This window comes from Muscardinus avellanarius, assembly GCF_963383645.1.
Source record: "Muscardinus avellanarius genome assembly, chromosome: 14".
Classification (NCBI taxonomy): Eukaryota; Metazoa; Chordata; class Mammalia; order Rodentia; family Gliridae; genus Muscardinus; species Muscardinus avellanarius.
This window is the reverse complement of record NC_137800.1, coordinates 68868724-68885861: the sequence shown is the minus strand read 5'-3', so window position 1 is coordinate 68885861 and position 17138 is coordinate 68868724. Positions and strand designations below refer to the sequence as shown.

Sequence of the window (17138 nt, the reverse complement as noted above, 5' to 3'; positions counted from 1 at the left end):
GTGAGGCTCTCCACAACTCAGTGAGACCCTGTTTTAAAGAATAAAAAGTAGGGCTGGGGGTGTAGCTCAGAAGTAGAATGCCCCTGGGTTCCATCCCCAGGACTGAACTGCAAAAAAAAAAAAAAACAAAAAAAATAAATAAAAGACAGTGCATAGATGAGTGGTGGTAAAACTGAATGTGTGTCACCAACCCCAAGGAAATTCTCATTTTGATTTTTAAATTCATGGACAGAATCTCTAAAGGTAAAAGAAAAAAATAGTCATTGATCACTTAATTGGTGGTCCGGCAGAGATGAATAATTAATAAGAGATTAATCATTGTCAGCCTTACTGTAGTCCTCATTAGGATCGCACTGTAAACACCGTTTAAACACCATGAAGCCGCATCATCCACGGCAGCCACTTGCCATGCGTGGCCATGGAGCGCTTGAAATAACTCAGCTGAACTATGCTATAAATATGCAATAAATTATACACTAGGTTTTGAAAACTTGAAACTAAAAATGATATTTTCTGCATTTATTGTTAAAATAAACTAATGTGTAACTTTTATGTATATGTATCAGTTAAAATAAATTTAAAAAATTAAAATTTTAAAATAAGTTTAAAACTTAACTTTTTCTGTTTCATTTGCTTTTTAAAATGTGAATACTAGAAAAATTACAAGTATATAAATGACATGATACAGATTTTCACACTTATCTCATAGTTATTTAATTTTCCAACTTACTTTGCTCCTTGTGGAACAATTTGATTTTAACTATTTATTGACTGTTCACTGTTGGGTTTGAATTTTTATGAAACATCAGAACAGAAAAAAAGTTTCCCATTTTAAATTTATGATTAAGATGTTTCACATCTCAAATTTAAATTTCATATCTATAGATCTATAAACTATACCTCTAGCCAGTATCATAAGGCCAACAGAGGAATATCTGCCATCTTTGTACTGGTTGGCTAACAGATTTCATTCATTTCTTCCAGAAACAAATTGTTCCCCGAGTCAGTCATCAGAAATATTATGTATCAGATATTACAAGGGCTGGCATTTATCCATAAACACGGTAGGTTTCATATAAGTCTCATTTCCCTGCCTCTGTACTGTCATGATCATGCATAGAAATTGTATATCAACTATTAATAATTTTATATTAGATAACCACAGATTTGGGTATCTGTCTTCACACGGGGACTTTTTATCTAAAAATTTTTATTTTTTATAATTCTACATCAAGTAGGATATATCTATATTACCATTTTACTTTGTGGCAGATTTTTTTTTTTTTTTTTTTTTTGGTGGTGCTAGGGTTCCTGGAAACCCTTCTACCTCCGGGCTACACTCCCAGACCTATTTTTTTATATTTTTATTTGGAAACAGGGTCTCCTAAACCAGCGAGGCTGGCTTCAAACCTGTGCGATCCTCCTGTCTCCGACTCCCAAGCGCAGGGATTACAAGCGTGCGCCACCACGCCCGGCTGTGGCAGAATTTTTCACAGTCTGGTCATCAGCCTGTAGTCTCAGTTGTCATAAACCCACCCTGCGACCTCATGTCCTCTAATCCCATCATGGAAACAGAGACAGTAAAAGGGCTTCTTCTGAAAAAGTCTGGAATCCTTTGGTCTAGCACGGCAAGTCCCTGACACTTCAGTAATGATGCTCCTCTGGTGTGGGGTTTCAGAGTTGTCCTTAGCACTTATATTCAGTTGTTCCTATTCTTGAATGAAAGTAAAGCAGATACTTATTTTTATTTTCTAGGAATTTCTGTCATTTTAGCTTGCTCTTTTTTGCATATCTATCAAGCCAAAATAATTTTTAGTCCAAAATGCTAACACAGTTATTTTTCACGCACATTTGTTCAAAAGCACCATGTGTTTAGGTGATAAGTTAGAAAAGCACATCCTTCTACTACTGCCTTCTGAAAGCAGACTGAGGACTGGCGGCTGGCACCACAGGCTCCTTCCCGGTCTCATCATACATGTATATATAATCACATATAATATGTAATATAATATCATATATAATATATGATTATATTTTTTCCCTTAATTTTTACCGGAAATAATTTGTCCCCCCAAAATGCTATGTAGAACTCCACATAAGTACCTTGAGAACTTTCTTGAATTCCCAAGTGTTTTATTAGATATGAACTACTCAGGTCTTTTTAAAATTCCCGCACCCTTGAATAGTCCATTATATTTTGTTGGTAAAGGTCAGTCATTTAAATAAAAATACAGGATCCTATGCTGTTTTAATTATTCATATTGAATAGCTGGTTTTCAATGCATTTTAAACTCTGCTCAGCATGAAAACTTTTGTGTTTCTTCTCTTTCCTTTTTTTTTGGGGGGGGGGGTACTGGAGATTGAACCCAGGGACATTCTACCTCCAAGCCACACCCTAGCCCTTTTTATTTCTTATTTTGAAACCAGGTTTTACTGAGTTGCCAAGGGTCTCACTAAATGGCTGAGGCTAGCTTTGAACCTGTGATCCTCCTCTCAACCTCCCAAGTACTGGAATAACAAGTATGCACAACGTGCCTGGCAGCATGATAATTATTAATATTGCTTGAGTTGATTTATTCTATAGTCCACTTTCAAAGCATAACAGGTTGAAGGAGGAAGTTAGCTTAAAATTTAAAAATTGTGGCTTAAGGCCGGGCGTGGTGGTGCACGCTTGTAATCCCCACGCTTGGGAGGCTGAGACAGCAGTACTACACAGGTTCAAAGCCAGCCTCAGCTACTGAGTGAGGCTCTCAGCAACTTAGTGAGACCCTGTTTCCAAATAAAGTATAAAATAGGTCTGGGAGTATAGCCCGGAGATAGAAAATTTTGCCCCTGGGTTCCACCCCCAATGCCACCAAAAAAAAAAAAAAAAAAAATTGTGCCTTAAAGTAAATAACACGAATGATCGAGAATCGACTGTATTCACTGTGGACTACATAGTGATTTGGGGAACCAGGTTCTAAGGGCAAGGGACAAAACACAGATGTCAGGTGTGATATTTTGAGAACAAAATTTTAAGTAGTAGCTGTCAAGTAATGAAAGCAATATTTAGTTAAAATAGGACCATATTAGCCAGGCGTGGTGGTGCACGCTTGTAATCCCAGTACTTGGGAGGCTGAGACAGGAGGATCCAGGTTCGCAGCCAGCCTCAGCTATTAGTGAGGTCCTCTGCAACTTAGCGAGACCCTGTTTCAAAGTAAAGAATTAAAAAACATCAGGCTAGGGGTGTAGCTCAGAGGTAGAATGACCCCGAGTTTAATCCCCAGCACCGTACACACACACAACACACACACACACACACACACACACACACAAAGGATCAAATTAACAACATATTAGTAAACCTTGGGAAAACCTTGGGTAAATATTTAATTGGTGAGTTCCCAAGGATTTCATGGATTAATGCCACTTTACCATCACATGTCCACTCTCCTGTCTTTACATTGTGAAGTGCAATGACTGTATCTTGGACATTAGTGAGATGGACCTTAACAGCTATTTTAAGTAAGATGTTCCAGAGAAACTGAGAGTATAAAACTGTTGGAGATGTCGCAAACATGGAGCCCACACTGGGGTTGAAGTGACTGAAAACACTTAGGCTCAGGAATCCTATCCCCAAAGCTACATGAAACCCCTCTTGTGATAATCATCTACAATTGTGACTGGCAAGCCATTAGAGCCTCAGCCCTCTGTGTATAGCCCGTACGTGTGAGACAGCCCTGAGCACAGGATTCCCTTCAAGTCAGAGACAGACAGATAGACAGACAGACACTGGGAATTGAACCCCATAGCATTCTACCTCTGAGCTACACCCCCCAGCCCTATTTTATTTTTTTATTTTGAAATAGGGTCTCACTAAGTTTTAGAGGACCTCACTAAGTTGCTCATACTGGCCACAAATCTGTGCTCCTATCTCAGCCTCAAAAGTATGGGGATTACAAGTTTGTTTGTTCCACTGCCTGGTTAAATGGGTGTTTCTTTTTCTTTCTTTCTTTTTTTTTTTTTTTTTTTTTTTTTTTTGGTGGTACTGGGGTTCCTGGAAACCCTTCTACCTCCGGGCTACACTCCCAGACCTATTTTTATATATTTTTTTGGAAACAGGGTCTCTTAAGCCAGCGCGGCTGGCTTTGAACCAGTGCAATCCCCCTGTCTCCGCCTTCCAATGGCGGGGGGATTATAAGCGTGCGCCACCACGCCCGGCTAAATGGGTGCTTCTAAATGATCTTATATACCCTGTGAGCGCTCTTGTCAAATCATTTTGAAAGCAGGGTCCCCACATCCCATCACTTTTTAGACAATAGGTGTAGTTTGTTTTTCTAAAGCCACGTTTCTAATTACAATAGAGAGACTCGCTTATGTTTTGTCCGTGAACCAAATAAGACTGTGTTTAAACACGATAATTTATTATGCTTTTTCCTTTCTGTCTTGTCAAGGCTTTTTTCATCGGGACATGAAACCAGAGAACTTGCTCTGTATGGGTCCAGAACTTGTGAAAATTGCTGATTTTGGACTTGCGAGAGAATTAAGGTCACAACCACCATATACTGATTATGTGTCTACCAGATGGTATGTAGTTTTATGCAATTCCCCTGAGCCATAAGTCTTTAGTGAAGTTTTCCTATGAAGAACTATTACCTTTCTTTCTGGAGGTTCCATATTGGGTATTTAAACAAAATATAGAAATGACTTTTGTCATTGATTCTGACCAATGAAATAAGGACAAAGGATTCATCCTAGCTAGGTAGGAGGATTGCAAGTTGCAGGCCAATCTGAGTAACTTAGTGTGATCCTATCTCAAAGTAAAAATATAAAATGGGCTGCAGGTGTAAGTCAGTGGTAGAAAGCTTGCCTTGCATGTATAAGGCTGGGGTTCAATCCCCAGTATCTCAAGAGAAAAGGGATCTCGTTCAGCACATATTACTGAACACCTGTAACAGGCCATACATTGTTTTAGGCATTGGAACACAGCCACGAACAAAACAGAAAAGAAGAATCCCTGCCTCGTCTATTTATATGATAGCTGATACACAAGCGAGCGTGCCACAAGTACTGTGAGTCACTAACAGAAGGACAGGCGGGTTGACCAGGTGTCACACAGTAGTCCCCACTGCACACTGTCCAAATACCATCGGCAGCAGCAGGGTGCGGCACGAGAATGAACAGTCTGTACTATAATGCAGCGCTGCAGCTGAACTGCACAGAAATAATGTTGACAGCAAGACGCCAAGAAGAAAAAGGATATGCTTTAGGGTTTCATTTAAATAAAGTGAAAAGATAGAGAAGACTAAAGGATGCCACTTAAAGTGAGGACCGTGGTTCTCAGGGGAGGTGTGGAGAGGCAGAGGTGACTGGGCAGGTGCACAAGGGGCCCCTTGGATGCTGCTAACAAGCATTTCTTGACCTGGATGCTGGGTCCATGGGTGCCTTCTGATTGTGAAAATTCATCAAGCTGTACTCTCAAAAGTGCATTTTTCTGTATGTATATTATACTCTGGTTTAAAAAACCCCATATATATATATATATATATATATATATACATACACACACATACACACACATATATATCACATAAGAATATGTATATATCACATGTATGTATCACATGTACATCAAATGTATATACCACATGGTGATTAAAATATGGAGAAGAGATCAGGGAATTGGAGAGAGGGGGAAATGCTGTTTTAATGGTGGGTCTCACTTAGAATAGCCCTGGGGCAGATGCCAGAGCAGGTAGGATCTTTCAGACAGAGCGAGTGCTAAGAGAAAGGTCTTGATACAGGAGTGTGCCCTTAGTAAATTCTACAAAGAGCAAGATAAATAAGGGGGCAGAAGAAGGAACTGAGGTCAGAGAGTCCGTGGGGTGGCCAGTTCACGCAGGGCCCTGTGGGTCACCGTAAGGGCTGGTGTTTGAGTCTGAAGGAGCTGGCGTGCCACTGGAAGGCTGAAGGAGGAGGTGTGCCACGGCCTGATACATTTGCAGGCATTCTGGCTGGCATGCTCAGGACACTTTAGAGGCTAAGGGCAGAAGCAGAGAGTCCAATAATTTGGACCCCAAAAAATGACTTGGACCTGCAGGTTGGAGTTGGTGAGAACTGGGATGCTGGGCATGTTTCCTGATGAATACAGTATGAGGGATAAGAGAAGGCACAAGCTGTTTATCCTGAGTAGCTGGAAGGTTGAAGGTACCACGAGTTGAGATGGGGAATGCTGCGGAGATGTGAGGGGAGAAAGCAGAGTTCTGGGTTGAGTGAGATGGCTCTGACACAAGTTACAGGTCTCAAAGTAGTCAGCAAGATATATAATCCAGAATTCAAGGGAGAGGCTGGGCTGTAAGCATCACCACAGATCTGAGTGTTTAAAATCTGAAGAGTGAATGAGATCAGTCAAGTGTGGTGGCTCACACCTATAATCCCAGTACATGGGAGGCCGAGATAGGAAGATCACAGGTTCAAGACTGACCTCAGCAACTTAAGACTCTCAGCAACTTAGAAAGACCCTGGTTCAAAATAACAAAAAGAGCTAGAGCTAGGTATGTTGCTCAAAAGTAGACTGCCTCTCAGTTTAATCCTTAGTATCACGCACACGCGCGTGCACACACACACACACACACACACACGTCAGAATTTACAAATCATACACATATTTATAAAGGTAGAGTAACTGAACTTCAAAAATTTTATGAAGAAACTGATGTTCACTACAAGAAACAAATTGACCATGGCACCTTATGCCTTTGCTGTCTATTATTGCCCTTAATTATTTTGTAAACCAATTTATGTGATTTGCAATGGCATCTACCTTAATTGTACATTCTTTAAATTTTAGTTATGCTTTGTTCCAAATCACTTAGAAATCTTTAATCAGAATTTTTGATAAATGAAGGACCGACCACAAACTCAGAGCCTTTCAAGCTTATAGCAGATGCAATTATTGAAAGTAAAATCTGAAAACAACGAACAAATTGATAAATTCAAATAATGTAGATGTTTCTGTGATATGTAATTCGGTTTGGAAAAATCTCTTGTGGAAGATTCTTAGGAAGGAGATTCTGTTTTTAATTAGGTAAATTTAGATTTTATACAGAAATGAAAGTGAGAAGATTTAAAGCATCTCTACCTCCAAATTTGGCAAAACATTGAAGACAATTCTGTCTCATAAAAATAATTGTCAAAGTGGATAATAACAAGTGTTGAGAATGTGGGGAAAGGAGAATCCTAACACAGTGGTGACGGGAATGTAAAGTGATCAGATGCTCTGGAGACAGTCTGTGGCTCCTTGGTGGTTAGACACAGTCAGTATGGGGGCCGGCAATCACACACCCAGGTGTAGACCCAGAGAAGTGAAACATGTGTCCACACAAAAACCTAAACATGAATGTTCATAGCAGCTATTCATAATAGCCCTGAAGTAGAAGTAACCCACATATCTATTGACTGATAAATAAATAAATATGGCATGTTGATATATTGGAATGTTATTCAGCAACAAAATGGGTGAAGTGCTGGTATATGCTACAGTGTGAACAAGCCTTGAAAATGTTATGCTAAGTGGAAAAAGCAAGTCACAAAGGGCCAATGAGTGTACAATCCATTGTTATGCATAGGCAAATGGAGACAGAAATTAAATTAGTGGTTGCCTAGGGCTGGGAACATGGGACTATTGGGAGAGGGGTGGGAAGAGGTGTGGGGTTTCTTTTTGGGATAAAGAAAACATCCTAAAACTGATGGCAGTGATGGACACACAGCTCTGAATATAGTAAAAGCTATTGAATTGTACAGTTTAAAGGGTCAATGATGTATTATGTGAAATATATCTCATTAAGCCGTTAAAATATTTGTCAAGGAAAGAACTGAATAAAAACAAAAAGACAATCTGCACGCTTGTAATTTTTGCACTTGGGGGGCGGAGACAGGAGGATCGAGAAGGTTCGAAGCCAGTCTCACTGGCTTAAGAGGCCCTGTTTCCAAATAAAAGTATAAAATAGGTCTGGGAGTGTGTAGCCCAGAGGTAGAAGGGTTTCCAGGAACCCCAGTACCACCAAAAAAAAAAAAATGTTAAAAACATGTGAACTACAATATCTACAGATTTCAATGTGGAAAAAGTTAAAATTAAGACTATTTTCTATTAGCAAATTATTCTGGGTTTACACAGTTTCTTTGCTCTTGTGAATATTTTTTCCAGTTAAAATACCATCTACAGAAAGGAGTGGATTGATGGTATGAGTGCTAAGAACAAATGAGGTAATTCACCACTACAGGATAACCTTTCATTTTCTACCCATTCTGTAAATCTGTGCCGGGAATAATGCTTTGTGTATGTTTTTATTAATACATCAGAGTACTTATTTTCCTGTTATTCGTTGGTGTTCCTGACTCAGCTACATGGGCATTTTATCTACATTTATACACAGCCCCACTAATAGTCTTTGGTCAGGGAACACATGTCACATCCATTTATCCCAGCACATTGTACAAATGCCCAACACACAGGAGGCACTTAATAAATATTTGTTGATAGAAATGCCCACCTACCTGTGAAATCATACTCCAAATAGCCTTTCCCTGTCTTCTTTTCTGTTTCCAAAGGTACCGAGCTCCTGAAGTTTTGTTAAGATCTTCGGTGTATAGTTCTCCCATTGACGTGTGGGCCGTGGGGAGTATAATGGCCGAACTATATACATTACGACCACTTTTCCCAGGGACAAGTGAGGTTGATGAAATCTTTAAAATTTGTCAAGTTCTAGGGACTCCCAAGAAAGTAAGTATTCTTATGCCAAAGCTTTGACAACTTTTCATTATTTCCAACGTGTTCTATGTTGCTTTTAATTTTATAACTCAGTTATAACTTTTGCCTGGTTATCTGATATTTTCAAATACTATTATTCTTTATTGGTTTTCTCATAATCTTTTTTTTTGTGGTACTGGGGTTCCTGGAAGCCTCTGGGCTACACTCCCAGACCTATTTTTTATATATGTTTTTATTTGGAAACAGGGTCTCTTAAGCCAGCATGGCTGGCTTCGCGCAATCCTCCTGTCTCCGCCTCCCAAGAGCAGGGATTACAAGCATGTGCCATCACGCCCGGCATAACCTTTATTTTTTTTAATTGGGGTGGGATAGGATTGCAAAAAGCAGAATCCCACCAGACTAAAGAAAAAGTGCTTATCTCTCCATAAGATCTTGAGGAGAGTTGTCTAGAGTATGGCCTTGGGGTGATGGCTACTTGAGGAACACGTAGACAGCTCTCTGGGCCTTCCCTCCTTGCTCTGTGAGTGCCCCCTTAACATTGACTCATTAGCCCCTGGGGCCTTGGACCTGATTTTCTTTTTTGTAATACTGGGGATTGAATCCAAGGGCACTCTTCCTCCAGGCGACACCTCCAACACTTTCTGTGTCTTATTCTGAAACAGGGTCTTGCTAAGCTGCTGAGGGCCTTGCTAAGTTGCTAAGGCTGGCCTCAAACCCGCAACCCTCCTGTCTCAGCCCTCAAGTACTAGGATGATAGGTGTGTGTCACCATGCTGGGCTCCTAGACCTTATTTTCTCTTAACCTTTTCTCATTTCCATTTCTATACCTCTGCTGTGGATGTTTTCAATTAATATTACATTTCAGGTAAACCTTACTTCCTGAGATGTACTTAATAAGTGCAACCATTATGTATAATTACATCCTAATTAAATCAGTATGTTCCTTATAGTTAACCTTAGACAAGTAAATGTAGATAGTAAGGCTTTGACATAATCATTATTTTCATATACTAGTTGTGTATAATTCTTAACATTAGGTGCAATATATATGATGAGGATTTTTGTAGGATTTAGCATTTTTGCAAAGCTCTTATCCTCACTTGTTCAAAGTCACCAGTGTCGTCATCATCAAGATCCAAAACCAGGTGTGCTGGCACACACATGCAGTCCCAATATTGAGAGGCAGAGACAGGAGGATCACAGGTTTGAGGCAGCCTCGGCAGCTTACTGAGACTCTCAACAACATATCAAGACCCTATTTCAAAGCAAAAAACAAAAAGGTCTAGGGGTATAGCTCAGGGGTAGAATGTCTCTGGCTTCAACCCTTAATCCCTAATACCAAAATATAAGAAACAAGATAGTTTAATTTTGAAACTTACAATAGTGCTTTCTCATTTTCCCTATAGAATGTTCTATCATATAATTACATGTTCTTTCTATATTCAGTCTTTTGTTTTCCCATTTATTTATATGAGTCAACATTAAAGTTTTATGCGTGAATGATTTTTATATTATTACTGGTCTTAAATTGGTGACTAAGCACACTTTTCTTTTGCGCCCCCTGCCCACACATATGTTCCCCTACAGAGTGACTGGCCCGAAGGGTACCAGCTTGCATCCTCTATAAACTTCCGCTTTCCCCAGTGTGTCCCTATAAACTTGAAAACTCTTATCCCCAATGCCAGTAATGAAGCCATTCAGCTTATGACTGAAATGTTGAACTGGGATCCAAAGAAACGACCAACAGCAAGCCAGGTAAGACACATTTGTACACTAAACCTTTTACACCCGTACCGTTTTATAATACCAGGGGTGTTTTTCATTTGCAAAGACAAGTCTGTTCTCAAGCCGGGTCTTACCAAGAGAAAAAAAAGCCCAAAAGCATCTGATGTGATAATGAATCAACTTGTAGGCAGATGAGATTCTTAGGAGAATTTCCAAAATAGCCATTGTAATAATTTTCCTTGTTTTGTGTTTCAAAAGAGGAATAATACAAGGCTGAAATGGAATCAATTTATCAATCTGTAATGATCATTCAGACACGTGATAAACTAGTTCTGGAACACTTATCACAGGCAGCAAAAAAGGCATCTCCAATCCTCAGCACAATAGAGTTTGGTATGCTGGCCTTCGGTTGAGGGCTGGCATCCTTGATCACTTTACACAACAGCAAACCATCCCTCCCTGGGACGGGGGTAACCATGTAGAGCCTCTGGCCCCCACAAGAGGGCAGCATTGCGGCACCCACCCTTGGTTTCTTTGTGACTCCTGGACCAAGTGTCCAGGTCTTTAAAATGCTGTCTCTTTATTTGTAAAAAAAAAAAAAAGACTTTAAATTTCAATAACTTTTATTGTACTCTTATTATTTAAATGTGAAAATCACTCAAGAGTTGCTTTGCTTTTTAAAATCTTAAGAAAATGGCTGGGCATGGTGGTGCACGCTTGTAATCCCAGCATTTGGGAGGCTGAAACAGGAGGATCGCAGTTCATGGGCAGCCTCAGCTACTTGGTGAGGCCCTCTGCAACTCAGTGAGACCCTGTTTCAAAATAAAGAATAAAAAATAGGGCTGGGGGTGGAGCTCGGAGGTAGAATGCCCCTGGGTTCCATCCCCAGTACCACACACACATCATTTAAAAAAAAAAAAAAAAAAAAAAAAAAAACTTAAGAAAATGTCTTCTAAAGGCCTTTTGGATGAACAACTGGAAAACAAATAGTCAGGACATGTTTGAACAATAATAGATAGTGTGCTAGGGTGGACAGCTTGCCTGTTAGATACTAAAATGATCTGTGAAGTGATGATTATGTCAACAGTGAAAGTACTGGCATAAGAATTGACAAATGGCTTCATGTTGCAGAATATATAAGTTAAACGTGGCGTTACCAACAGGAAGACAGGCAGGGCTGTTCAGTTCTTGGGGCTGGGACGACTTGACAGCTCTTAGGGAAAAAGTAAATTTAGGTTCTAATTTCTCATTATGCTTTATACATAAGTCACAGAGGGATTAAATAATGTATGTATATATTTTAAAAGCTAAAGTATTAACTAAAAGCATGAATATTGTGCCAGGCGTGGTGGCACACGCTTGTAATCCCCGCGCTTGGGAGGCGGAGACAGGAGGATCGCGCAGGTTCGAAGCCAGCCGCGCGCTGGCTTAGGAGACCCTGTTTCCAAATAAAAATATAAAAAATAGATCTGGGAGTGTAGCCTGGAGCTAGAAGGGCTTCCAGGAACTCCAGTACCACAAAAAAAAAAGCATGAATATTTGATCTCAAGGCGAGAAAAACATTGGTATAAAAGAAAGTATGAAGGGGAAAATCACAAAGATTTGATTACTAAAGAATTAAAATTTGGGGTGCCGGGGATATAGGTCAGTGGTGGTGTATCATGAGCAACCGTAAAACTCTGGCCCAGTGTCAGGGAACAAACATTCACTGTTAATAGTGGGCAGCTTATTCCAAGTAAAGGGTGTGCATAGTTTAAGTTTGGAAACATTTAACTAAATGTAAATGTCATGTAATAGACTATTTCTGTGCTTTTGTAGGCATTGAAACACCCATATTTTCAAGTCGGTCAAGTATTAGGCCCTTCCTCACACCATCTGGAATCAAAACAGCCTTTGAATAAGCAGCTGCAGCCACTAGAATCGAAGCCATCTTTAGTTGCACTAGAACCTAAGCCTCTGCCAGACATAATTGATCAGACTGTAGGGCAGCCCCCGTCCAAACCCAGCCACCCACCGCTGCGGTCCATTCAGCCTCCGCAGGACGTGGACGCCCTGCAGCCTCCAAAGCAACAGAGTCAACAGAAACCGCCGCAAACACTGTTTCCAAGTATCATGAAACATGCGTCAGCTGTAAGTAGCCAGAGATAGTCGGGCGGAGGGATCGGGAGTCTGTCGAGGCATCTCTCATGAGGTTGGGGATGACAGAAAAGACCATTCATTCTGTGTCAAAGTCCCTGCTGCCTCTGGTAGGCGTTTGATACAGCATCCTAATACGGTGTATGGAAAGGAAAGCTTCCAGAATGGAAGTTAAGCTTCCCTGTTACACATTTCCTTTAACAGTTCCTTTAAAAGAGTTCAAAGACAGAATTGAATGATCATAAGCCTTAGGATCTTGGCAGGAATTTACTACTGCTTTTAAACACGTCAGGGATAGATCAAAGTTCCTCTTTCTGCTCTTTAATTCCTGGAGCTCAGCTATTCTCTCGGGTGTATTCTTCCAAGTACATTTGCACCGTGGCCTTTTAGGACTAAAGATCATTTTAATATTGTATCTCATTCCTTGCCATCCTAGTATAAGCGAGGACCCCCACCTCCACAGCCCCCAACAGCACTAATCATGTCCTAACATGCCATTAATGACTCGTGTCTTACGTTTACTGTGTATTATCAGGCCCTTCCCACTAAAATGCAAAGTCCACGAAGTCAGGAATGTCTTGTTCATCAATACAGTCCCCAAACCTAAAAGTGCTTACCATGTGGTAGACTCTTAATAAGTTTCTGTTGAATGAATAATTACTCACACTATTTTAAAACTACCTCCATGTTCCTAAGGAACTCACTTTGTCTTAGAGACAGTTCTGAATATCAGCAAGTTCTTATTATATTGAGCTAAAACCTGATTTTCTGCAGCTATTTAATAAAAGCTGCTGGGCATGGTAGTACACACTTTTAAGTCCAGTACTTGAGAGGCTGAAACAGGTTCAGGGCCAGCCTCAGCAATGTAGCGAGGCCCTCTGCAACACAGTGAGACCCTATTTCAAAATAAAAAATTAAAAATAGCCAGAGGTGGAATGCCCCTGATTTAATCCCTAGTACCACATAAATAATAAATAATTAAATAAATCAGTAAGTGAAACAGTAAGTTAAATAAATCAGTAAGTGAGCTTCTCTAGAAAGGCAGCCTTTTAGGTATTTGAAATAGCCTGTACATGATCTGACTTTTCTCTAGGAAAAGGAAATCTCCCCTGTGCTCTGCCTGGGCACCACTCCTGGCGCGCCTCTCAGTCCCCTCACCATCCCCTTCCCTCTCAGGACGAGGCTGCCAGAGCCAGGGGCAAAGGGGGATGGAGAACAGGAGCAGGAGAGTCACCTCCAAAACTCTAGAACTCGGGCCCACCGCTGCCACCAAGGGTTACATTTGGGTTTTATTTTTTTTTTTTTCTTGGAAGGTGCATCAAATACTAATACAAATGGAGAGGGAAGGAGAAGGGGAGTTAATATTTAGTCAGTAGCTGCTAAGTGCTGTGCACTCGTGTGTGCGCATTCTCTAAAGTCCTCAGTAACCCAGCCTAGATCTTGATATAGCCAGTGGGTTCCGGAGCTGGGATCGAGCCTTCTGTTATTTATACATGCTTCTGCTAAGTGACATATTCTGTAGCTCTACTTGTGCATTTGATCCCTAGGATTCACAAAGCTACAAGACCACATTCTTATCTCTCAGTTTTCTCATTATGCTTGAACCCCTCTTTTTTTTTTTCTTTTCATTTTAACCATTCTGCCCAATTTATTGTCAGCTATGGGTTTGTTTAGAGACTTATTTTTTTTTCCTTTATCTTCATGATGAACAAAATAGCGGTGACCTCATGAGAAGACACTAGAACCTTCTTCTAGTGGCCCGTTACTCCGTATGCTGTCAAATTATTGAACCATGTACTAATCCACTTTTGTTGTTGGTAAGGATACCATAAGAAATTATCTTATGAGCATAGTCCACATAATACCACACCTAATGATTCATGACTTGCTCTTGGTGAGAGACGGTGGTGAATATGACTCACCAGTTTTGTTTTTTCTTCCCCTTAGCCCTCACACAAAAAGGTGATTTTAGAATCTTTCTCAGGCCAAGTTAACTGATGTGGAGTTTGCCAAAATCTACCCTCCACACTGAAAATTATTTTCTCCTCTCCAGTCTTCTACACATGCAGGGTTCCTTGGACCTTATACTTACACATGCTGCTCATAAGTGCTTGGTACCGGAACCCCAAAACAGCTCAATAGACACGGGGCCAGCACTCAGCTGCAGGGATCTCCCATCAGCTCCACTTCAGATCTTTTTTTTTTTTTTTTTCTTTCTTTCTCTTCAGTCTAGAGATTGTTCTCTCGGGCAAAGAAAACAACAGTATAGAAGTTGGCAAATGCCTCCTCCTGTCATTGTCTGTCGCGGTGACACCACGGGCGGCTTCACGCACTAGCAGAGCCGATCCCGCAGCATCCTCTTGCTCCCAGCAGAGCTCACCTTCCTTCCCAACTCCATTCGCCGATCTTCACTTGCCTTTGAGATTTGTCAGTCCATTTGCCCCCAAGCCACTCTCTGTAAATGTGTTTAAACAAGCTCATTATCTGCCTCAAACTTGGACTTCTTCCTCATTCTTTATTTCTGTTACTGTGCCACCACGCCGAGACAGCCAGACTCAGACCTTCAAGTCATCCCTGTCCTTTTCCTCTGTGTGCATGAGGATTATGTTGTTACGAAACCTGACCACTGTGACTTGAACAAACAAGGATTATTTTTCTCAAATAACAGGAAGCCAGGAGATGGGCAACCCAGAGCTCCTGCAGCTTCCAAAGGAACCAGGCTGCTTCCTTCTTCCCCTGCCACCCCTCAGCAGGCGGCTTTCAGGCCCCCTCGCCACAAGATGGCTGTTGTTCTTTCAGGCGTGGTGTCTGCATTTTGGAGAGGCAACAAGAAAGACCCTGAGATATGCCAGCCTTAGGTCCTCCTTACTAAAGGATGTCCCCACATAAGAAGGACATCAAGGCTTTGAAAAGTCAAGTCACTTGCCCCAAAAGTCACAACCAAGTTTAAGTTTTCTGGATCAACAAAATATCAACTCAGATCCCAAATCCTAAATATTTAAGCCCCCCTCCCCCGATCCTAAGTTCCTCTCTCTGAACACCTCTCTTGTTTTTGGCATGTGCTACTTATTTTTGCCAGTGCTTTTAAGTGTGTATATATATATTTTTTATTGGTGTACTATAATCTCACATCATAATGTGGATCATGTTGACAACGGCATATATTCACACAGTACTTGGTGCCCTCCCCCTCTTCCCCATTTCCCTCCCTCCTGATACCGAGTGTCCAGGTTAATAATGTTATGTTCACACGTATACACATAGTCACGGGTAGTTTTTTCTTATTAATTAACCTTACCCTTCTTCTTCCCCTACCCTTTCTTCTTGGCTTTGCTAAGGTTTTTCCTCCATTATCTGGAGTTCCTCTGGTATCCCAAATACTCCCTAGCTTGAGAATATTGTATAAAACATGTCCCTTCTCTTTCTGTGCTTGGCTAATCTCACTTAACATAATGTTCTCCAGGTCTTTCCCTCTTCTTATGAATGACATAATTTTGTTCTTCTTTATGGCTGAGTAGAATTCCATTGTGTGTATATTCCATAATTTTTAATCCATTCATCTGTTGATGGACATCTAGGTTGGTTCCATATTTTGGCTATTGCAAATTGTGCTGCTTTGAACATGGGTATGCATATGTTACTGTAGTTCCCTGATTTTACCCCCTTTGGAAAAATACCCAGTAGTGGTTTTGCTGGATTGTATGGTGGATCCATTAGCAAAACAGCCCAATCAAGAAATGGGCAAGCTGGGCGTGGTGGGACACACTTCTAACCCCAGCATTCAGGAGGCTGAGACAAGAGGGTCACAGTTTGAGGACAGCCTTAGCTACTACTTAGGCCCTTTGCAACTCAGTGAGTCTGTTTCAAAATAAAGAAATAAAAATTGGGCCGGGGTGTAGCTCCGTGGTAGAATGCCCCTAGGTTCTGTCCCCAGTACCACAAAGAAAGAAAGAAAGAAAGAAAGAAAGAAAGAAAGAAAGAAAGAAAGAAAGAAAGAAAGAAAGAAAGAAAGAGGGAAATGGGCAACTGAATTGAATAGACACTTCAAAAAAGAAGACATACAAATGGTAATAGATACATGAAAAAATGTTCAACATCACTAGCCATCAGGGAGATACAAATCAAAACTATACTGAGATTCCATATAACCCCAATCAGAGTAGTAAGCATAAAGAAGTATGCTTGCTTCTTTAACATTTGTTCAAATAACAACAAATGTTGGCCAAGATGTAGGGAAATAGGCACTCTTCCACACTGTTGGTGGGAGTGCATGTATGTGATTTCTTTAAATACACTCATGCACTGCATAGCTATGTTTCAGTCAACAATGTACTATACATATGATGGTAGTCCCAGAAGATTATAATGGAACTAAAATATTGCTATCATTTTAGAAAGTGTTTCTATTTTAACCTCAGTATTATTTCAAAAAAGTTAAAGTAATTAAGCTAAGGTTAATTTATTATTAAAAATATTTTTATAAACTTAGTGTAGCCCAAGTGTACAGTGTTAATCAAGTCTACAGCCAT

General features: G+C 40.5%; 1 protein-coding gene across 4 annotated transcripts in view; it reads left to right on the top strand.

The window, feature by feature from the left end:
* The window catches only part of MAK (male germ cell associated kinase), a gene marked incomplete at both ends in the record, with an annotated part of 38454 nt that overhangs the window by 3966 nt on the left and 17350 nt on the right, over positions 1-17138 (top strand). For 3 of the 4 annotated variants that reach the window (XM_080710751.1, XM_080710750.1, XM_080710749.1), the window contains 5 exons: positions 985-1064; positions 4434-4566; positions 8590-8761; positions 10336-10503; positions 12292-12603. In XM_080710751.1, coding sequence (XP_080566877.1) covers positions 985-1064; positions 4434-4566; positions 8590-8761; positions 10336-10503; positions 12292-12603 — 865 coding nt within the window. The remainder of the gene's footprint in view (positions 1-984; positions 1065-4433; positions 4567-8589; positions 8762-10335; positions 10504-12291; positions 12604-17138) is intronic. The other variant, XM_080710752.1, reaches the window with a different exon arrangement.